The sequence below is a fragment of the Apus apus genome, chromosome 1 (genome assembly GCF_020740795.1).
Source record: "Apus apus isolate bApuApu2 chromosome 1, bApuApu2.pri.cur, whole genome shotgun sequence".
In the NCBI taxonomy this organism is placed as follows: Eukaryota; Metazoa; Chordata; class Aves; order Apodiformes; family Apodidae; genus Apus; species Apus apus.
In genome coordinates, this window is record NC_067282.1 from 178,046,668 (window position 1) to 178,070,168 (window position 23,501).

Consider the following 23,501-nt stretch of genomic DNA (forward strand, 5'->3'; position numbering starts at 1 on the left):
CAACAGCTAGCTGAGGCAAGGATGACACTACTCATCCTTCACATTGCCAGGAAGCCAAGGCTTTTCATCAAGGGAAAAAGTTCTAAATGCTACTTCTTAAAGCATATTGTAATTGCTCGGGTTGAGATAAAGTTATTATTTACATTTTTTAAAACCCACAAAACAGTAGTATTTTCCAGAAACAGCCACTTACAGCAGCTTAGAACAAAACACAGAAAACTGTGTTTGGAGTACACAGTTTCCATATTAAACCTCTGAAGTTGGAGAGCCCATTACCTCCAATTTCACTGAATATTGTTTGTTTACCATGTTGCATCTCCAAATACCATCTCCCAAGACTAAACTCTAAAACCAACAGTTGCCTTACATACAAAAGCATCACACATTTGCCTGGAAAAACACATTTTTCTGATATTTTTACCTATTTTCAGTATCTTTTACTATGCTTTTTCAATTAATTCAATTAATTGGTAGAAAGAGATTGATCAAAGTCTTTGGATAACTAAAGCATTACAAAAAGCCTAACTGGTAGGCAGAAAAGACACCAGACAAGTCTCTTCCAGTCTGATTTGAAAAAACCTCCAGTTTTTACATTAATGAATTCAGCTTTCCAGCTATGTAAGCAACTGGAGAATCCGTAACTCATGATGCTTACTATTATCATTGACATATTTTCCCAAGACAAATACAATGACAAAATATGAGCAGGCAGATATCTCCACCCTTACTTCACCTACTAAACCTGGAAAGCAACAAGAACAAGCCTATTTGTTCAACACAGATGAGCACTAGGACCCATATCTGGCCCAATTAGAAGATTTTTAGCTTTTAGGTCTTGTTATTCCAAGTGGAAGAATGGATAACATGAAGTAATATCATTTTGACCTGAGTTATAAATAGCTATTCAATTTTTTTTCTGATATGGGTGGGTGGAGGAAGATAAGTAAGTATAGCTACAGTCATGAACTCTGTACAGAGCTGACATGTGCTCTCTTATAGCAAAACACAAGAGAAGGGATCTTCTGTTTTCCACCTTAGGATTTCCTCTTTTTTTGTCTGAAGCTTACAGACAAAAAAAAAGGAAGGAAGCTGGGGGCAGAGGGAGAAGGTAGAGGAATAGGGAAGAGACAGATAAGTGAAGAATGTTTAAGAAGTTTCCATTATTAACCATGAATAAAAGCAGCTCTGCCAGCTGTTGTCCAATAAATGCTATTTCATATCAGTACAACTATTTCATACTTATATAGTCTACAACACATCTAATGCCTGATTAAGGATCAAGCTGTTGCCCATTGCTGTCTGTATAATACAATAATGAAATAATACAATTTTTGCAGCTAATCTGCGTTTAGCTTATGCAACAAAACAAGGCATCAGAAGTACTGACATCCCCCCCAACATCTCATACATGCTTAGCTGACTACACTGGAGAAAAATTAATATAAGCCTTCATGAAGTAATAATTTGCTTTCTGCAATGCAACATGTAATTTGAAAGAATTTTTTTAAAATGGAACATTATCCTATTACATGTGGTCAATGATTTATGATGGCAAAAGTAAACACTTTGTTTTAAAAACAACTAAATGGAAATCAGTAACTTCTGTAATTGAAGAGCCCCTACTGTGCAGTTGGTGCTCACCCCTTATCCACAGCATGTACAGATTCCCATACACTCAAGGCAGATTATTAACTCTAAAGATCACAGAATATTAGAGGTTGGAAGGGACCTCAAAAGATCACCTAGTCCAACCCCCCTGCCAGAGCAGGATCACCTAGAGCACATCACAGAGGAACGTGTCCAGGTGGGTTTTGAATGTCTCCAGCGAAGGAGACTCCACCACCTCTCTGGGCAGCCTGTTCCAGGGCTCTGTCACTCTCACAGTAAAAAAGTTTTTTCTGATGTTCACGTGGAACCTCCTATGTTCCAGTTTGCACCCATTGCCCCTTGTCCTATCACTGGACATCACTGAAAAAAGCCTGGCTCTGTCCTCCAGACACTCATGTTTATAAACATTGATGAGGTCACCCCTCAGTCTCCTCCAAGCTAAAGAGACCCAGCTCCCTTGGTCTTTCCTCATAAGGGAGATGTTCCACTCCCTTAATCATAATAAACATGGGTAACATTCATTAAGAACTCATTTTGCATTTCTAAGTAAAACTCAGAAATCATAAGTTCAGTGCAAGCTACAATAAAACCAAGAAATCCCAGGCAATGGATTTGAAATTACTCTTCATTTCTTCTCTGCTGCAGAAAGGACTGAACAAGTTCATCATTCAGCTACTGATTGCTTAAGAGCAGCCATTGCCTGCTTCCAGACCCCTGAAAGGACACACACACTTGAAATCCAGTAGCACAGAAAGCAAAACTGAAATAAATTTAAGATATTCCTCAAATGCCTTATTGTGACTTCTGCTAATTAACCACCTCATTTTAGGTTTTATTACTTCATCTACCATTTGTGTTTTTCTACACAAACTAGCAAGAAAACAAAGCTCAACATACTAGAGGATTATGTTACTCACTTTCAGCTGTAATTGTTAACAGCAACAGCTTAAATTAAGTAGATAAAGAATTGCATGTGAATCTGAAAAAATAACTTTACTTGATTCTTAACTGCAGAAAGATCAAAGGTGCAATCAGTATCAGTGGGGTTTTTTCCCTTATATTAGCTTCAACATAAGTACTTTTGCCTCATCTCATAAGACTGTCTTGGGGTTTTTAATCTGCAGAACTGATTTTATTTTATCCTCTTTTCTTACTCAAAACAAAAAAATCTGCAAGCACAAAGCATTACAAATTGCAAAATCCAAGCTTCTTTCTTTGTCTCTATAGCACAGGTGACTTTCAGAGCTGCAGTGTTTGCAGCTCTCCGATCCACCCTTAAGCATCTGGAAGTTACATCAGCATTATTTTCAAACAAAACATTTCAGGTGCCCAAGAATGTAAAGTTGACAAGTTATCGTATCTTTAAACTATATAACTGGGAACATGCATTCTGAATAACTAGAAACATGCATTATGAAAACATCATAAAAAACAGCTATTACTTCAGTCTCTTGTCATTGTAAAGATCTGAAAAATACACTCCTTTAAACATACGAGGCAAACTAACGGCAAATCATTGTGGCATCTAAGTGTCTTAGTTGTTCATCATTCATTGTTTCTACTAACAAGCTTCACTTCTGTTAGGAATTTCCTACATTGCATCTCTCACAACAAAGCTGTCAGACAAGGTGCTTCCAACAGGCTATGTGAGAAAGGAAATCTGGGAGCCAGTGTGGCTGATGAAAGGGAGAAGTAGTATGGAAAAGAGGTGCCATGCACTAAGGACACACAAGCAGAAATAATCTGCTGACGAATACAGCATGGAAGAATGATTGTCTAGACAACAGTACTCTGGAAAAGGATCTGAATGATTGATTAGTGGTTCCCAAATGAACATGAACTATTGCAAAAGAAACAAACATCACACCAGGAGCGACAAGCAGACATTGCCTAAAGCACACACTAAGATTCTCTAGCTTTACCTGATAGAGCTTTCCTGTCCAGTTCCAAACATTGGTCAGATTGGTCAAAAACAAGAACACCATTGTCTACAAGGAACGGATTAAATAACTGGAGCTATTTCATACAAGGTAAAGGCAAGCCTTCGTATACACAATGATACATGCAAGAGGAAAACTACTCCAGTGCTAAACACTTCTCAGTAATAACACCGCTAAGTACTGACTACAGAAGTTGCATATGCTCTATGATCAATATTTTAAAGCACATGCTAGCAAACACCCTTCAGAAGTGACAGGTAGAGTTGACTTGGCCTTGAAGAAGTAGTACAGATTAAGTTTTGAGAAACTCTAAACTTATTTTTCCTATGTTTCTACTGAGTATCTCTGAAACAGAATCAATCCTTTCTATTACACAACATTAGGGACACTTACAACAAATTAAATGCATGTGACTAATAGAAACTAATAGAAACATCTCCCTCCAGGTTAGTCTCCTGACTTCCAAATCACTAGGAAGGGGACACTGGTCACCTCAAAGGCATTCTGCCTAGCTCCTTACAAAAGGACGAATAGCAAGAAAATGAGGAAAAGCAAGACAAAGGGTTACTCAATATTGTACACAGTATCGTGCAAAAAAACCCACAGAAGAAAAAAATTCCAAGCTGAAAGTTCACCCTTCAGTGCAGAACCAAAGACAGGCTCAAAAGGACTCTGAGGGGTTACCTGTTTTGTTCCTCTGTACCTTCAGAAAAGCAACTACAAATTTAGTAGTAAAACACCCATGCACAACATTCGGTCTCAAAACTGAAGAAATTAAGCAACACATCTCCCAGGGGTGCAAACTCTCTGCTGAAAGTGCCTTGTCTCAGTTGCTGAATACATTCAAGTGTCACAAATGATCCAAGCAGTCAAAATGCTCTCAGGATTTTTCCTGATCCCAAGACTACTATTACAGAGAGCTTCACAGACCAATTCACTATACATAGTGAACAACACTCAGAAGTGAACTGGAAACTATGTAATGTGGTAGATAACATGTTCACCTCAAACCAGGCTTAAAGTGTGAAAACCTATTTTATTCTGAAGTTTCATTTCTGGGAAATAGATTAGGGAAGCAAAGATGTGTCAGAAGCAGACACTCTTGCAAGCAGCACAAAAGTTGCTGGTATCTGCATGGTAGGACTAAAATAACCAAATACAGCTCCCTTGACAGAGTAGTTACTGACTCCGTCACACGGTGTCTGAGCTCCCAGAAGCAATCACAGACTACACTAACCTATGCTAGATAACAAAAAAGCATTCTCCCTCTCATCAAGGAGACCACATTCTCACCTTCACTTATTTAATTCATCCTTGTTGCATCACCTTTTTGCAAAATCTGACCCAGCTAGTAGCCACACAAGTCCAACACCGAGACATAAAAACCCTCACTATAGGGAAAGAGGAAGAAAAACAATCAGCTAACCATGAAATAACATCAACTTTGAAAAATCTTTGCCAGTAGGTCCAGATAGGAAGCAAATAGGAAAAATGAGATCTCTGAAGGGTACTATGTAAGAAGCTGTCAATGAACCAACCAGCTCTGGGTTGTCCTTCAGAGATGATAAAGACATTCAAAACATTACATCCATACTAGAGACTCTAGACTTTTGGAGACAGCTGCTAAAAAAAATAATTCTATTTTAAAATTTTGATATCTTCTTTTAAGACAATTTCACCACTTTCTCTGCACCTAAGTTAGGCTAGTCTTATGACCAAAATGACTTAAAAATCTAAATCTTCAAATTCTGCTCTCCAACAGAATATAATCTTTTTTTTTTTGTCAAAAAGCTTTGATTTGAGATCATTCAATTTTTTAAATACACTGAAAGTTATCTTTATCTGACCAACATCCTAAACTGATGTAAAAGCCTCCATGACAATGTATCACGTCTCAAAAATCTTCCTACAGCAAAGAGAGACATTTTCCATCTCAGATACCTAGAACTCCAAGTATTTCATAAAATGAGAACGGGGTCCTATCACCCCAGTGAAGTGAAGGGAACACATATCCTGTCAGCTTCACTTTCGTTGCCCCATGGCACCTTACTCTCACCTACTTGCAGGTGACGAGCCCTACAGTCAGAAGCTGTAACAAGAAAAGTAAACCATCATTCAAGTGCTTATTAGCCAAATGGGCTTCACGAGCCCCCAGAAAGCACTATGTTCTGTCCTGGTTCACTCCTACACAGTTTTAAAGCAGCTTGACAGAACTTTTGGATACAAATCGTAATCAGTGATTCTATTACTATAAAGCAAAAATGCAAACTGAAGTCCACATAATGCGTGGCAAAGTCAACAACAGAGAATGGAAGAAGATCAAAGGCTTCATTTGTGCTATTTGGGGATGGACTAGGAGAAGCTGATGAGGTGTTTTTGTTTAACAAGTCACGTGATACTAGAAGTCTAGCACAGTTATTGACAGAGATATAATGTGACATTTAACCACAGAGTCTTTGTCTTTTTGTCATTGAACTAAAGAAACCAAGCTCATTTACTGTAAAGTTAGCCTGCAGTCCGAAAAATGATTACAGGATGAAGATAAAGATGTCTTAGCTGTCTTTCAAGAGAATTGCTAGAAAGACTAGTCTGGCTGCAACACAGAAGAAAAGGACACAAGTCAATTGATTTGACTTTTGTCTGTGCTAGTCAATAGTGTTCCTGTGATCAACTAATACACCCCTGTCTTCCTACTCCTATAAGCCCCAACCTACAGAACAAAGTAATTTGATCCTTCCATTTCTCCAACTGTAAAATAGAAGATGGCCATACTTCCCTCAGGAAGGCAGATTATGGCTTATCCACACTAAAAATACCAAACACTATTTAAACTTGTCTGAGTTAAGCTGGTATATTTTGCTGTATGGAATGATTCAGTATCTTCAATACCATTATGCTTCTAAATGAGATTATGAATTCAACAACTGTTTTTAATTATTCTCCTTAAATAATATTTCCATCCTAATCCAAAAAAATGCCTTCCTGAGAAAGCTGAGAAGCTTTGTGCTCAGAAGAAAAAAGGCAAATCACCCACATTCCAGAAAGCATAACTGCATCCTTACAGATTCAGGTAAATCAGCCTATCTGATGAGACAAACAAAAGCTGATCCTCTGGATTCAGGCTAACAGAACTTGTATCTTTACTCCAAACAGCAGCTACAAGATAATTCCGTAGTCCTGCAATTTATTACAACCGAAAGTTTCCAGTTTGCCTCAGCTGGTAAGAGTCACCTTTGAAAGGAACACTTAGTTTGCTGCCTGCAGAGCATCCACAGCTATTCAGTCTTAAATAACTCATTTTAACAAAGGATTTGGTTTTTGTTCTAAACAATATTGTTCTGTTAGGTTCTAAATTCATATGACATGGCACACAGCATTTATGTCAGCCACCTCAGTTTGACATCTACCAGATTTAGATACTATTAACAGCAAAAAATTGTACCTTTTCTGCCCTTAGGTCTGCACACTGTGTTAAATATTCCACATAACTGACCACTGGCCTCTCTGTGCAGTGCCATCACTAGCTTCACACAACAGCTGAAGGTGTGATTCAAAACATAGAATTTGAAAGTGAAATACAGAAGTTTAATCTTCTGTTCTGAAAATAAAGGTAACAAAACCCAGACAAAGCAAACTTTCTCAGAAACAGAAATGTTTCTATGCTTATTTCATGTTCAGCATCCTGAGGGATAACACATAACTGATGAAAATCTATAGCCTTAGAAATAAAAACACAAAACTGCAGTACAAAGGGTGGCACGTGTAATAATGTTCTTCATTATGGCATGTCTATCTACTAGGAAATTAACTAGTCAGTATATTTGCCTACTAATAAACTAACTCAGGGTAAAGCAACCTGCTCAGTAAAAAGCAATTAAGACATTATCAGTGGGAAGGAGGCAGAAGTTGAAAAATTTGAAAATAAGATTGTTACTTGTATTAACTACCTCTCAAAGTGGAAATCAGTCAGGCTGCTCAAATAAGCAACAGCCACCTGGTTACCAGCAACCCTTCAGTGCAACCAGGTGGCTGTTGCCTGGTTGTTCATCTATTTTGGCATGTCACAGTAGAAATGTGCAGAACACAGCATGTGCTGCAAAATTCAGATTGAAAATGCAGATGAGGTCTGATGCCGATGCAAGCCCTGAGCTCTTTATGCAAAGGATACATATGCTTGGCACAACTAATCAGGATACTCAAGGGGGGTTTTATCATACACCCAATTTTGCCAGGGCAGATAAATACATCAGTATTCAAAAAATAAATGTTTGGAAACATAATAATGCCATCATCAAAAAAAAAACAAAACCACAATAATAATACATATGCAGGTCTGTGATGAAAAAGGCAAGTTTGATCTGTGAAATACACTTGAAATTAAGTTTAAAGAGTCATACAGCAAGATACAACTCCTTCTCCTGCCTCCCCTACCAGTGCCATAGAGCACAATATCTTAGATGCAATAACTGGGTGTGAAGATTTTGCAGGCAGCACTCAGCATGCAGGTGAGTGGGCACTCAGCAAAAAAATGCAGTCCAAGAAAAAGATTACTTTAAGTTAGTATTGGAACATTTTGCAATGGTCATATGAACTGAGACATCACCCCCATCCTAGGGGTGACAGAACCCAAATTGAACAGTGGCTTTTTGTTACAATCTTGAATAGCCTCTGGAAGGCAAATCACAGAAAATCATGGAATGAATTTAAATAAGAATAAGCATCTTTATGTGACTATATTATATCTACACAAATAAAGACGACCTTTGTAGTGAACTACATTTTCTGGCTGATCCATAAGAAGCCCACTATTGAAAAAATCACAACTGTGTGTCTTTAGCAAGCATAAAATTTCGGTGTCACCAGCCCTGGTAAGTGAGAAACTGCTGGATAGTGATCCATGTACAAGTACCTGAAAAGGTTTGCTAAACACAGAAAGTCTTGTTTAAGGAATATCACTTAATTGTTTAGCAACAAAGAGGTAGCTATTCAAATGGGAGGAACTGTGTTTGGTTGTATGTCTTCAGTAATAAAAAAGATACTCCGTGGTGACTTTTAGCTCATAAATTGGGGGGTGGGGAAATGCTTCCGTTGTGAAATAGTATACTATGCTCAAAACCAAAAATAATTAAAAACAACAACCGATTGGAAGACCGCAGCTTGAAATATTTAAGTGCTAATATCCAGCATGCCTTTCCAGGGAGTCCCAGAGTGGTTTTTAAGCCTCTGCCCATCCTCGTAAAGAAAGGAGGGTGGCAGGACTAATCAATATCTTGCAACCCAGCTGTGACCTGACAAATAAAGAAGTCAAGAAAATAAATCCCGTCGATGATCTCCATAATTTTACGTTCGGAGGACGGCAACATCTGGGACGAACTCCGAACGGGACGGAGCGCAGGGCACGGAGCAGAGCGCTGCTAAACACACACACTCTCACACAAAGGAGGCTCCGCGCTCCTCCTGCTTTTCCCGTCACACACACAGCTCCGCGTTGAAACGCGACGTAAACAGACGGAAAGCTGCTTACTACGCTAGTAGGTCTGTGTAACAGTTCAGCTGCATCTGTGTCATATGGGGCTATTGTCCGGGACGAGACACCAGAGCTCACCGAGTGCTGCCGGTTTTAAGAGGCGGTGTCAAAAAAAGAAAAATCAGTGAGCTTCCCTGATCACTTCCTAAGTCAATCAATGGGCTCCAGAGCACTGCACCGGACAAAGTTGAATAAATAGGAAAGGAAGCGCGACTCCCAGAAGCGATACTTTGTCCTGGTTCCACAGCAGCAGCGACGAAGCCCCCGACGCGCGAACAATGCCCGCGGCCCCGCTCGGGCGCCCGCTCCTCCCCGCGGCGCCGCCGGACACCGCTTCCCGGCCAGGTCGCCGCTCCTGGCGGTGTTTTTTTAAGGCAGCCTTTCCACCCAGCGCCGGCGGGAAGAAGCCGAGCGCCTGCCTCGGCGGGCCGGCCCCGTCCCCCGGCAGCGGCGGGAGGCGCGGAGCCGCGGCTCAGGCATCGCCCGCCCTTTGTTACGCCCCTGGGGAAGGGAGCGCTCCCCCCGCGCCCGGGACCCCCCGACCCTCGCCACGCAGAGGGCGACGCGGCCGCTCACTTAGGCGAGCGCTGCCCCCGCTCCCGCGGGAGAAGGCAGCTGCCCACGCCAGCCCGCTCCGCCGCGGGATGCGCTCCCCGTCCGCGCTCGCTCTCTCTCTCTCACTCACCCACGCCGTACTTCTCGTGCTCCGTGGGTATCCACATGCTGGCGGCGTGCGCCTGCCCGCCCGCCCCCCGCCAGCCCCTCCGCTGGGAGCAGCGGTGGCCGGCGAGCGCGACCGCTGCCCGGCTGCTGCCGCGCCTCAGCCGCGGCTGCCCGACCCCGGCGCCGAAGGCATTGTTCTGCCGGGCGGGCGGACTGACTGAAGCGCTCTCGTCGCCAGCCACTTATATGCCCCGTCCCGCTGCACGCCGGGGAACGTAGTGCCTCGGCGCGGCCGCGCCCCTCGTCGCCCGCGGCCGGGAGAGAGACTACGAACCCCGGCTGGCCCCGCGTTCCCCGCCGGGGCGGAGCGGGGCGGAGCTCGGCCCCCGGAGGCCGCCTGACGCCGGGGCGGGCGGAGCGGCGGGGCGGCATGGCAGCGTCCCGCGGGGCCGGTGAGTGCGCTGCGGGGGGGACCCCGCTCCCCGGCGGCTCCCTGGGCGCTGGCGGGCGGCCGGGCTGGGGGCCGGGGCGCCGGGGGGACGCGTGTGGCACGGCCGGGAGCCGTCAGGGCCCGGCGCGGCAGGGACCCCGCCGGTCGCCCGTCAGAGCGGGCTTCCGGGGAAGGGCCCGGGCAGCCCCGTCCGTGCCTCTCGGTGGTTACAAGGCTTGAGTCCTTCTGATCCTGCTTAGTGCCATTCCTGTTAGGCAAGCCCCGAGTTTGGCACATGAGGCTGAGGGGACCAGGAGAGATTTTGACAGTGAGATGTGCTGGAGCAGGAACTGGTGCCGGTGTGTCTGGCAGTCTGGGTGGCTTTTTGACTTCTCACATGAACCCGCATCTCGGCACATACATGCGCAGAGGTAAAGCAAAGCAGATGGTGTTCAGAGAGGAGCACACATGGGCCATTGGGGGTGACAGCCAGGGATAAGTCACCTTAAGCAGCAAGAACAGCGAGGTCTCCATCCTGGTTGAAAGGCCTGTATATCTGTGGCCTTCTAGAAGCAGAGCTCACCTTAGCTAAACTGCGGGAAATCCTCAGGCTGAACAGATCCGTGTTAGAGAAACTCGGTCATTGTGAGGCAGGAGCAAGAGCTTGAGTTACATCTGCTGGTCCTGGGGGAAGGAACAGATGGAAAAAAGGGGGGAAACTCAAGTGTTACTGTGCTGCTCTGCAGACCTCACTGGGTACAGGCTGTCTCTAAGATGAGTACATCTGGTTTTAAAAAAATATTCTCCAAACAGATCATTACTCTGATGTGATAACTAGAAATGTTAAGGCATGATTCAGTTTGAGCTGAACAAAATACCTAGTTTAATGTTTTCACAATTAAGAGAGGAAAGTAGCTCAACATTTTTTCAGTTAAGGTTGTCTTTTAGCTTCTACTGTCAAGTTATGTTGAGTTTTTTAATTGCCAATAGTGTGAAGGACACAGCATAAGGAAAAGTCATGTGCAAGGTGGCAGTTTCAAACCTGGAGTTAGAATGCACTTAGTCAGTGTTTATCCTTCTAATTGTCAGATTTGGATGGTGAGTGATCTTTTAAGTGACCTTTGTGTTGCTTCTCTAATAGGTACTCTGCTTCTGTTCATACAAATATTATCACTTTATTTATGCTAGTAGGTAAAGAAGTACTCTCACTTTATGTCTTGCAGTATGTTAGCATGAACTTCTCCTACAGGAAAAGCCAAACCCTTCTAAAGCACTTCCACACTAGTATAATTGCACCCAGAGGCAAAGATGTTTCTTTTTAACTGTTGAAAAGGAGGATTACTTTTGTCTGTGCAAGTCTTCTGTGTGAAACAGTGTATAGCTGTTTCATGAGGTGACCATGAGGTTTGTCCAGGTAGCTCTTGTAAACAGACCTTGGCACCTGTATGAAAAAAGTTTGTTCCACCATAATTCAGAGACCTACGCTGTTTTCCTGTTACTGAGCTCCAACACTCATTGAAAGAATCAGTGAGCTTGCGGTGTCTTTGCTCCCAAACCTGCTTTACATTCCCTGGCAGATCCATTGGAGTCCCTAAGTGATGTGATGTGATGTGATGCACAAAAGTCACTATTGAAAATCAAAGTAGTAGGTGCCAGACTAAATTAACTTCCACCCCAACCTACAGACTTCCACGTACATCCAACCTATCCCTGTCTCCATTAGAGAGGGCTGCCAGCCTGCTGGCTGAGAGCCATGAAATTCTGCTGTAGCCTGTTTACCGCTCTCTGTCGTGTTAACCGTGACTGACTACAGCGTGTCTGTATGAGGCTCAGAGCCCACCTTTCTTCATCCCTTGAACAAAGACAGGACTACCCAACAGCTGAAATAGCCTTTTCAAAATTATTCATTTAGAGCCCAGTAATTTAAGGTGAACTGATCTTGCACTATGCCTCACATCTGTGGGCAAAGAAAATATTTCACCCTAATACTTCCCTGTCTCTGAGCAAAATCCTTATTCTCTCAGAGGTATCATTTCTACCAGGCTATTTGCTCCAGCAACATCTTGTACTGCGTGTGGGTCTGAGAAGGTGTGTCACTTCTTTGGAGACAGTATCTAGGAAAATTAAATTAAATAAAATACTTTTCCCCATCTTGCTGTTTCCTATCTACAGGGAACTCTGCACTTATATATTCTAATCCAGGACTGTGTTGCTTTCTAGTTAATTCCCTCCAGCAGGCTTCACTGAGTGGCTTGTAATAAACACATCACTGTTCACCATACAATTTGTTCAGTCTACATTAATTATGCTACATATCAACATTTCTTACAGCATCTGTCAGTGGATTTTAAAATGAGGTTTCTTCTGGAATTGTGTCTTTCATAGTTTCATTGACAGTCTGACAGTTACATTTTCCTACTCAGGGTCTTAGTGTGCTCAAATGCTTTTTAATACCATGCTGCTGGAGTGTACCATGCCAGAACACAGCATGTTATTCTTACTCCTTCCATGTCTGTCTTTTGTATCTCAATTTTAAGGATATTCAGTTAATGTGGAAAACTAAGTTTTGTCTGGTCTTGCACAAATCTACCTTTTTTCATTGCTACCTAGAGGATACTTTAGTGAAAGATGTTTTGTTCCTGATACATCACTTCTTTAGCTCTATTCTGAGTGCTCTCTGTTAAGGATGCTATGAAGGCTGTTCAACCCAATGGACTCTGGTATCCAGAGGTTCCTCTTTCCTGGTCACTGAAAGCCAGCTCCTTGTATTCTCAGACCTGAGAGATACCTCCATCTGGGTTGATGGATGCAGCTGCTGCTGTTCTGCAGGTCTAGCCAGTAGCAAGGCTGAGTATGCATTCGAGAGGCCTGCACAAACATGAAACCGAAATTGTTGGTCACACAGGCATCCACAGAGCAACATGCCCATGTGAGCACCGACAGTACTCCCATGAACAAGAATAGGGATAGCCCAGTCCTGTTCCTCCCCTCTGTTTGATCAGGATTGATGTTCACTAAGGAAAACGCAATACCTCTTTAGAGCAGTGCCCTTGAGTACAAATATGGGCTCTAAGTCTATTTGATATTTGTAGACCAAGGACACCTTACCCAGCCACTCGCTCAGACCCTGAGTTTTTCCACGTCAGGGTCTCTTCCTGCTCACCAACTGCTCAAGCTTGACAATTGCACCTAATGCACAGCCAGATCGGTTCTTTCTGAGGTTCTTACCTGGGCCATCTCAGCCTCACACAGTATCACTGATACAGTTACCATGGCCCTGTGTGCCTTTCAGGATTTCACTCCATAGCAGGTCCCAACACCACCTTTACCAAGCTTTTGTGAGACCCGGCCACATCTCGACTACCTGAAAGCCAGCCCTTCCTCACTATACTCTTGGCAACTTTTTCCAGCTTCTCACTCTGTTCTTTATGTTCAGCCATTTCATGTGTCCTGCCCAGTAGTTTGTCATGTTAGCTAAACCTTGGGCAAAGGTGCAGTAATTGGCCTGCGTATCGTAGAACCTTTTCTGCCTCATTTTTGGTTTTGGCTGCCAGAAATTGGGTTTGCCATCTCATTGCCACACCCTCGAGATGTCCCCTCTGTTGCCCTGGCCTCTGTCAGCCTGAGGTTTTTATGGGCATTTTAGCTTCCATCCCCTCTCACCATACCACTCCTGGCTCTCCACAAGCGTGATCTCTCATCATAGTTCCTGCATCTTCTTCCTTAGGCTCCATTAGGCCCAATGAAGTCTCAACAGCATGAAAGGTTGTGAGGCAAAGCATGTCAAAGCACCACTGCCATGTGAGGTAGCTGTTTTTCAGCAGTGTCATGATATCTGCCCTTAAGCAGGAGCAAATTAGAAGTCAGAAAAATTAAGTTTCTCTGTAGCTCTCCTGCTTACTGAGCTTGGCAACTAAAAGTCAACCCAAAACTCCTCAGGAGTGGGGGAAGCAAGGAACTTATTGGCTCCCATGTGCTAAAACACAGGTGGTATTTGGCCTCCATGTTGCTGCTTCACTTCTCTTTTGGAAACTGGGAAGTGAGGACAGGATTGGATGAGTGTTTCCCTTTTCCCAGTCTTAAGATGTGTCGCCAGGTTATTGGTAACTTGTAATGTCAGCTTCCTTCAAGTTTGCTACTCCAAGCTATGTTAGAGTATGTGCTTCAGGGTACCTTAGCATGTATCACAGTGGCCCTGCTGTAGCCTTTTAACTACAGATGTCAAACTGCTAAACAGTCTGGCTAGGTAATTTGTGGGTGTGCAAGCAGTTTTCCTCAGTAAAAATAGGCCAGATACTACTACATAAGAGTACAAGTGGCTATTTATTTAAGTACATGTGGCTATTTATGCAATACAATTTCATGTTGGGGAGCTTCTCTGTCCTGCTTGGTTATGCAGTAGGTTTATGCTTCTGTAGTATAAGCAGTAACACCTTTTTGCAATTCAGATGTTGAGTGCTCAAACTACTTTGTACAGAAATAGTACCTATGTTTAATATTATGATATGGAGCCAGGAGCACTGAACTGGAGAATGTTTTGATTTTTCAAAATTTGCTACATTTTATGGCAGTCAAATTATAATTATGAAGTAAATGAAAAGGTCATTGTGTTTTGCTTGAGATTATTATGTGATCATAAAGCATTTTAGGTCATCAGTGCACAGTGGTAACTGTCAACTTGTAATGTTTTGGCACTATAGGTAACAGTAGAGTTGGAAGTCTGATGTCTGATCATTGGTATCAAGGCTTGGTTTCCCAGAAGGTTCACTGCTTTTTTGCCACTCTATCCTTTCTACAGTAGACCTGTGAATGAGAAATTATAGTAGATGTTTTGCCAGTGGCTTCAGTGGTCCAAAACTCTCAGACAGAAACCCATCTGTTCTTAGTAATGTATTACTAATATATACTAATACGCTAATATATACTAATACGGTAATAATAACTGGGTTTATTGAACTTGCCTTTTGATTTATTTGCCTCATGTTTTCACTGGACTATCTTTTCCAAATGATCTTTTTTCCCCTTCCTTATATTTTTCTCTGATTTTTGTGAGTGACAGACCAGTGTGAAATTACCCAGCTACTTCTTTTTGATCCTTGCTCATTGGGATGTCATCCTCCCATTTGTCATCAGTGGCTCCATCGCCAAGGAGTAGGTGCTTCTGTTTCTTGCCCTCTGTAGTAGTAGCAGGTTGAAAGCTTTCTCTTTATCCCTCTGGTACAGAAACTTTGTTACTAGATATGCCATCTGTTTCAACCTCACAAGCTGGTGTGGTATGGCATGGCTCTGTCTATGTGAAAAATAATAAGGCACAGTAGAGAAAGGCAATCAGTGCTGCAGTCCCCGCAACTATATTGCATGATGTGACACTTTTGCTTTAAATTGCATGTAGTCAGCCGTGACACACCAAACAGCCTCAATGTGCTGGTGTTTCAAAGCTGTCTGAAGGAGCAGCCCTTGGTTTAGACCCAGATGTCTCTGTTAGGGGTTGGGAGGCATTTTTTACATGTCTGGACTCCAGATGAAGCTGGTCCACATGCACCAAAACTGTTCTTTAAACCCAGATAATGTGCAAAGCATCAGGAGGATCATGAGAGACTGCAGGAGTTTTGTGGGTCAGAGCTATCCTGAGAGGTGCAAGAAGGAGGATAAGGTCAGTTGGGTAGTGCGGGGAAGCACGGCACAGTGTACTGCAATTCAAAACCGCTGCCAGAGTTTGAAGCACGTGTCCCAAGACAGCCCTGGAAGTCCCATGGTGGGAGTGCACGAGACTCACAACATGAAAATAGGAATGGTTATGAAACAAATGTGTGCAATGTTAAGTGATACTGCTGTCACCAGAGCATTTTGCTAGCATTTGTCTTGACCAGTGTGCCAGCAATGAATTTTATTCTGACTCAGTAATGCATGAATAAATGAGGTAGAGCTTTTTCTCTGAAGGCTGGTATGTAACAGAAAACATCCTGCTTGAGTTTTTAATTTGATTTTGTCTTACATGGGATGAAAACATGCAGCATGTGTTATTACTGTACTAATTTAATGTTCAGGAGTCTGTATGTATTTATACAGCTAGCAAAATGTTGCCTGAAAAACATAAACAGCTTGGATCGCTAACTCTAACATTCTAATTCTGTTTCTTGAGGAAATTAACTTCAATTATTTTATAATCCATGTCCATGTGCTACATTAGCAGTATCAGTTAGTAAGTGTATACCATACTTAAGAAATCAAAATTCTTGTCATAAGTTTAATGTGTGAAGGACAAGAAAATTAAGTCCAGAGTCATAAAAATACTCATTTCAAACCCTAGGACAAAGTCAGAATATGCTCATAGAAATCTGATATAGCCTGCTGTGAGATCTTTCTTTGATGTGTAAGCCATTAGTATTTCAGCTCTGACTTTAAAATACTTTCTTCTGAAATTAATTTTCAAAAATTAATTTATAAAGTGCATAAATAGTGGATTATTTGAAATGCAGGCTGAGCTTTGTTTTCTTGAGCTAAGATATCAATTAGGCTGAACTATGTTGATCCACATCATTGCACGCTATAATGAACTGTCCTTTTCAGCCTTTGTTTTTTCCAGTTTGAATACCAATTTATGGATGTTTAATTCCAAAAGTAGAAACAACTCTTTCGCTACTCTTCATCTGGAAAAACTCCAGTTCACTGAGAAAGAAGCAACAGACCACATAGCTTCTAACCCTACAGGGCCTTTTCCTTGTACTGATTCTTTATTAAGTACAAAATTCAGTTAAAGGTTTGATTCAACCTTGAAGGCTTTCTCTGTATCGGGAAGCTCCATCAGAATACCTGAGAGAAATTTCAACCTGTTCTGTCAGTATGAAACCCACCTACATTAAATTCCCATAAAATAGGACTTCTCAGGATGCACTTTGGGGTTAGTTCTAATTTACATGAACATTTCACACTACTTTTCATTGTTTTTCTCCAATAGTTGCCTTATTCAAGGAATGTCTACCAGTGAAAAAGAGTTAGAAACCGATGTAAACATTTTAGTGAAGAGCATCGTAAAAATTCCTGTCACAATGACATGGGGGTGTCTCATAGGAATGGCTAAAGCAGGCTTTAGGTTTTTAAAGGAAAATCACACAGCCTTTCTTTCAGCTACTGAATGTAAAGCAATCATTTTAAAACTCCATTAGGCAATCCTTTAACATCAAGAGGGTAAACGTGCTTGGAAATTGAATCCTGTTGGGGGAAAAGGACAGGTGACAAGAGAAAAGATAAGGAAAATCCTTGTAATAAGGAATTATTGATCACTACTAAATAATGATAACAAGAAGTAAACTAATTAACACATTTTATGTAGCAATGCTGGCAAAAAAGATACTAGGCTTAGCACAGTAGTTATTAAAAGCACCACAAAGATAAATTGTAGCAATGGGAAGTATTACTATCTTTATTAAATGCACTGTTAAGACCACTTCTTTGTGGAAAAGCTTAGGTCACAGTAAATGGAAAGTAAGACATGCCTATTTCCAGCTTGCTAATGTTTGCAGAGGAATCTGAGGAACAGTGGCCATGGTAACATACACAAGTACTAAACTGAGAGCAAGTTTCCCAGTGACACCGAGCTGGGTGGTGCCGTCGATATGCCAGAGAGACCTGGACAAGCTGGAGAAGTGGACCCAGGTGAATCTAACGAGGTTGAACAAGGCCAAGTCCTGTACCTGGGTTGGGGCAACCAGAACTATGAATACAGGCTGGGAGAAGAAATGCTAGAGAGCAGCCCTGTGGAAAAAGACCTGGGGGTACTAGTGTATCAAAAGCTGCACATGAGCCACCAATGTGCACTTGCAGCCCAGAAGGCCAACTCCATCCTGGGCTGTATCAAATGAAGTATGGCCAGCAGAGGGAGAGGTGATTCTGCCCCTCCACTTCTGCCCTGGTGAGACCTCACCTAGAATACTGCGTCCAGCACTGGTGCCCCCAGCACAAGAAAGATGTGGACCTGTTGGAGCGTGTCCAGAGAAGGGCCACAAAAATGATCAGAGGGCTGGAGCACCTCTCTTAAGAGGACAGGCTGAGGGAGTTGGGGTTGTTCAGCCTGAAGAAGACTCCAGGGGAACCTTATAGCGACCTTCCACTACCTGAAAGGAGCCTATAAGAAGGCTGGGGAAGACCTGTTCACTAGGGCATGTAACGATAGGACAAGGGGTAACGGTTTTAAGCTAGAAAAGAGTAGATTTAGGTTGGACTTTAGGGAAAAAGTTATTTAATATGAGGGTGATGGATCACTGGAACAGGTTGCCTAGAGAGGTGGTGGAGGCCCCGTCCCAGGAGACATTCAAGGTCAGGTTTGATGGGGCTCTGAGCGATCTGGTCTACTTGGAGATGTCCCTGCTTATTGTATGGGGGTTGGACTAGATGACCTTTATAGGTCACTTCCAACCCAATACATTCTATCATTCTATGATGAATTCCCACACATGACTTTATTAGTGACATCTGCCACCACCATATTTTGATAAGTTTTAAAATTACGGATTAGCTTCACAAAAATTGTGGCCTTTTTTTTTTTTTAAGTAGTTAGTTTTCATGTGAAAGTAGCAGAAATTTAGTCTGCTAAACAGCATTGTTTATGATTTATTGTGATGCCTTTGATATGCTTATGTATTAAGAAGCAAGGTAAACAATAAAACCTACTAATTTTGTATATGTTAGATTTGAGTAGTAAATACAAAGAACCTTAATGTTCACTCCTGTCCTTCCATTTCAAATTCTTGTGTTAGATATTTTCTTTCTCTTCTTTGTACATAAACATTCTGAGTTTCAGGCTACATAATTACCTTGTTAATCTTTTCAAATAATAAGGTAATCATGGCTTCTTAAGCCCTGATTTTAGTACATAACATGGATCTCAACTCTCCACATCTACTATGTTATGTGATGACACTAAACAAGAAAAAGTTGATGTTGTTTTCTTCAAAAATATCTTCTATTGTTGGAGTGTCTTTTTTTTCTGGACATCAGTATAATGATTCATACAAGCCTAACTGATTCATAAGTATCAATTTTTTAAATTAAACACTTAAGCTCAGAGAAGATGTCAGGGAAGAACACTGAGTATTAAGTACCACTTCAGAGTCATCTTGATTTGCTTTATTTCATTTCTATTTTAAAAATTAAGTGTAGACAGATGTAGTTCATTAGAGATTTTCTGTGAGACAGCCTCCATGTATTTATGATCTACAGTTCTCATCTTGCAAGTACATTGGAGGTGGATAGCAAGTTAAGTAGCCCAGTGAACTGAGCAAGATTGTTCACAAAAGTAACATCTTTGTACCAGTAAATGTTTATAGAACTGACCATGGAAATTGCAAGGAAAACTGCATCCAAAGCCAAAATTCAGAAAAGGAAAAGCTTTGGGAAGATCGTATGACAAAGGTAAAGATAAACAAGTGTTCTTGGAAGGAGAGAGCTTGGGAATGAAGGGAGACTGATGGCTGGTGATACCTTATACACATGCCGTGTTTGTTCTGCATGGGTTTGGGAAGCAGGCAGGGAACAGAGGGAGGGATAGAAGGAAACAAGAAGTAAGTTTTATGGAAAACTGCGTAATTAAATGAACTTGGCTTCCTGATTGTTCTCACATCTATGAGTAGATTCAAGTGCTGAAAGTGTTCAGAAGGGGAAAATTGTGGTAAAAGCATCCTGCAGGAGCAGGCACAGCGGGGTTAGAAAGGAACCTATAGCCACAGGTATGGAAGACTGGCATGCTGAAGCTAGAGAATGTGTTTTGGCCATGGGAATAATTAAAAACTGCATACTCATCACAGTGCAGCTTGTAGGAAACAGACACTGATCTGTCCTGCGAGCCCAGAGCAGCTGCTGTACGGGATGGAAGCAACACAAGTAAATCTTAAGGCACCTCCAAAGAAATCAGGAGGAATTTACTGACAGTCAAAAGTGTGGATGTATTAAGACTCAAGAGATACTTTGAAGATGTTGGCGAATTTTTTTATTTTGAAGATGTTGCTGTTCAGCCTGGAAAAGAGGAAGCTGAGGGAAAACCTCATGGCTCTCTACAACTACCTGGGAGGAGGTTGTAGGGAGGTGGGTGTTGGCCTCTTCTCCCTGGTGGCTAGTGATAGGACAAGAGGAAGGGGAGCTTCATATTGGATATTAGGAAAAATTTCTTCACAGAAAGTGGTGAGGCATTGGAACAGGCTGCCCAGGGAGGTAGTGGAGGCACCATCCCTGGAGTTGTTCAAAAAACAGGTAGACATGGTGCTTTGGGTGATGGTTTAGTGGTCATGGAGGTGTAGGGCTGACAGTTGAACTTGATGATCTTGAAAGCCTTTTCCAACCTTCTGTTGATTCTACGAAATCAAGGAAGTACCTGCTGCAGGTATAATCCAAGCTACAGCCTTTACTGTTTAATGAAACAGCAAAGCAGAAGTTCTGCTATTAGTCAATCATCACACGGATTTTGACTTGTGGGAATTACCACTGCTGTGCATTTTTTAATTCCAACTTTTGGACAAAGAAGGTGGGGAAAAATGGGTAAATATACATGGTTTTGGTAATTAGGGTAAGACATGTTTTCCAGGTTTTGCTAAGAGTAGGAATTGACTGTATTTTGAGTACAACACAGCCCTGTGATACTGCCATTTCACCCTTTAGGTGTTCTGTAATCAGAAATTGTTTTGATGGAACAGCAGTCATGAGAAATTGAAGTGGCTCTAAACAGTGTCATTAAATTACTGACATTTCTTACTAAATTAGATAAATACCATTTCATGTTTGTGACCAAGATATCAAACCCTGTGTTTAGTTATGCTAATGTGAGTCCCTTCCATTTACCCAGAAATGGGGTGTTTTGTGGCTCTGAGGTTGCACAGAACCTGTCTGTAGTTTGTTAAATATTTATAATTTGCACATTAGCGTCAGCACTTAAATATTGTTATGAATACTTATTAGGGTCACTTTCATCAGTGTGTGTCCTTCCCTCTGCATGTGAGAGCAGTGGTTTTGCTTTGGTCTTTATTGATGTAGGGTTTTGTCTTTATGGGCTTATGTAGAAAGATGAAGAGCAGTGGCACATACCTGCTGGTGAACTGGGCAATAATGCAGTCCATTATTTAAACATGATCTTATTGGCAAGCACATTAGTTTTGTTTTATTAAAATTCCAACACTTAACATTTTTATTAATCATTTTCCCACTCCTTCTATTCACTTCTATTCTGATGCCTGTGCTCTGGTACCCATAGCAACACTTGTTAATGCTAATGAAACTGCAACATCCTAAGCTCCCCGACAGAGCAGCCCTGTTAAATATGGCTATTAAGCACAGTTGTATTTCTGTTAGTTCCAGCTCCCAGCAGACACCTGCTCTATAGAAACTCTGTCCTCAGATATTAGGATTTAGTAACTCACAGCTTTTCTTAAAACTGTCATTTGACTGGAGCAAAATTCTCATATTCCCAGACAGTGGATGCTCCAAAATATGTACAGTTTCTGTAAAACTAGCAAGGTTTAACTGTAGGATTAAGTACTCTTTTGAAGTGTTAATTTGCATTCAATGAAAAACTGGGCAGTGTTGAGACTGACTGGTCTTGGGGGAAGCTACAGGATGTGTTGTCTCCTAAAGCTCATGAACATTTTAACAAAATATTGTCCATAATGTGTTAACAAGCAGAAGTTATAGCGAAATAATTCCTCATTAACTCAGACTCAATGATAATTCAATTTAATAGAAGTACTTGAGTGCTCTAATATATAGAGCTAGAAAATTGTTACGTACATTGATTCTTCCTTCACTAAGAAACGTATTTGCTTGTAGTATTAGTGAAGATGATGACAGGGTGTTTTATTTCCATTATTTGGAGTTTTGTTTTTGAATACTGTTTGTTTGGCAAGTCATTAGTCATCCATCTTTCATACTCGAGAAAACAAAGGAAAAATCCTGTAATCAGTATAAAATTTCTTCCAAGAATATGACCACAAATTAGGGGATGCTGCCGTGCCAACAAATAGATGCTGCAGTGCCAAGGCTGCAGAACAGGGAAGCTGTCATGTGTATTTCAAGTGTCAAGCCAGTGCTTGATATTCTTTTTCACTATAGCTCAAAAAACTTGAACACTAGACACAGCTTTTAAACAACTCATATCCCAAAGAGCTGTAAATGCAGCAGTCTTTTGTGCAGAATTATAGAAATGCAGCTTGGTTCCCTAATATACCATGTCTGGGGGCTTGGTCATTTTAATAACTGGTTTTGGCATGTAATCAGTGTGAGCTTGGGGGAGGGTGTTCAGCTTTTCTGTTTTCTGGGCGGCATCTGTTATGCTATTAGTGCGGAGTGCCAGGTTTGCTAGGTGTCTTTGTCTTCCAATCATTATTTCTCCCTTTTGTTCTCTATGTGTCTAAAAACCCCAGTCTTTAATTCTTTGTTTAGACTTCTTTATTTGCGTGTGTATTTTTGTTGCATTTATTTTTGTTTTAGGATCATTTCAAGTTCTTGTGCTAATCTCCTCATAATATTAACCAGCTGTATTAATGAGATAATAAACCAGACTTGTTAGTAATGAATTGATTCATTCAACTACTGGATTTAATTAGAAAGATACTTAACATTCCAGCAGATGTTCTTATTTTGTTTCATTATCCTTGTGTTACCAACAGTATGCTTATAAATATATACTCTGCATGTCTATATTTATACAATACACTCTTCAACCCAAAGCCTTGCTGTGCCACAAACTACAAAAAATTGCGTGAAACCTGTAAATATGTATCTTAAGCCAATTTTTATTAATTCCTCTTTCATAATTTCATTTATCAGACTACGTGCAGTCTTGAATTTTAAAAGTATTTTTCATCTGATAATAAAATATTTAATCTTTGTCAAACTAGTTAGATTTCTTCTTCCCAGTTAAACAGTCTTGTCTTTGCACTTAGATTATTTTCTTTCCTTCTTGTCTTGTGACTCTCATTCCTTTTAATCTGGTGGCAGAGCTTCAAAAAGATGGATGCAAGGGCCTCTCTCCTCAGGATTCCCTGCAGGCTGATTCAGGGAGACCCTCACTCAGCTTACCTGCTGGAGGGGTTTGCTTCTCCCTGAACTCTGGTGCCTGAGTCACACCCACAGGTTGTACCCCAGGGCCAAACCACGTGAGTTAGGAGCTGTACCCATGATGTTATTTCATTAATCTGAACCCCAGTACCTCCACTTTCCAGTTAGAGAGTATAGTTTATGCAGCAGCGTTCAGCTTGTCCCCAGGTCTAGTCAGAGCACGTAGTTCAAATATGCAACCAAGAAGAACTGAGCACAACAGCTCTTCCCGCGTTTAGTGTTACATGTGCCT

At 41.6% G+C, this 23,501-nt stretch overlaps 2 protein-coding genes across 7 annotated transcripts in view; one reads left to right on the forward strand and one right to left on the reverse strand.

Annotated features, from left to right (window-relative positions):
• DOCK4 (dedicator of cytokinesis 4) overlaps nt 1-9,968 on the reverse strand; it is a 234,820-nt gene extending 224,852 nt beyond the window's left edge. For all 5 annotated transcript variants that reach the window (XM_051625806.1, XM_051625795.1, XM_051625807.1 and 2 more), the window contains exon 1: nt 9,761-9,968. In XM_051625806.1, coding sequence (XP_051481766.1) covers nt 9,761-9,797 — 37 coding nt within the window. In that variant the 5' untranslated portion in view covers nt 9,798-9,968. The remainder of the gene's footprint in view (nt 1-9,760) is intronic.
• A 152-nt stretch (nt 9,969-10,120) lies between these two features.
• ZNF277 (zinc finger protein 277) overlaps nt 10,121-23,501 on the forward strand; it is a 51,639-nt gene continuing 38,258 nt past the window's right edge. For both annotated transcript variants that reach the window (XM_051626563.1, XM_051626571.1), the window contains exon 1: nt 10,121-10,190. In XM_051626563.1, coding sequence (XP_051482523.1) covers nt 10,169-10,190 — 22 coding nt within the window. In that variant the 5' untranslated portion in view covers nt 10,121-10,168. The remainder of the gene's footprint in view (nt 10,191-23,501) is intronic.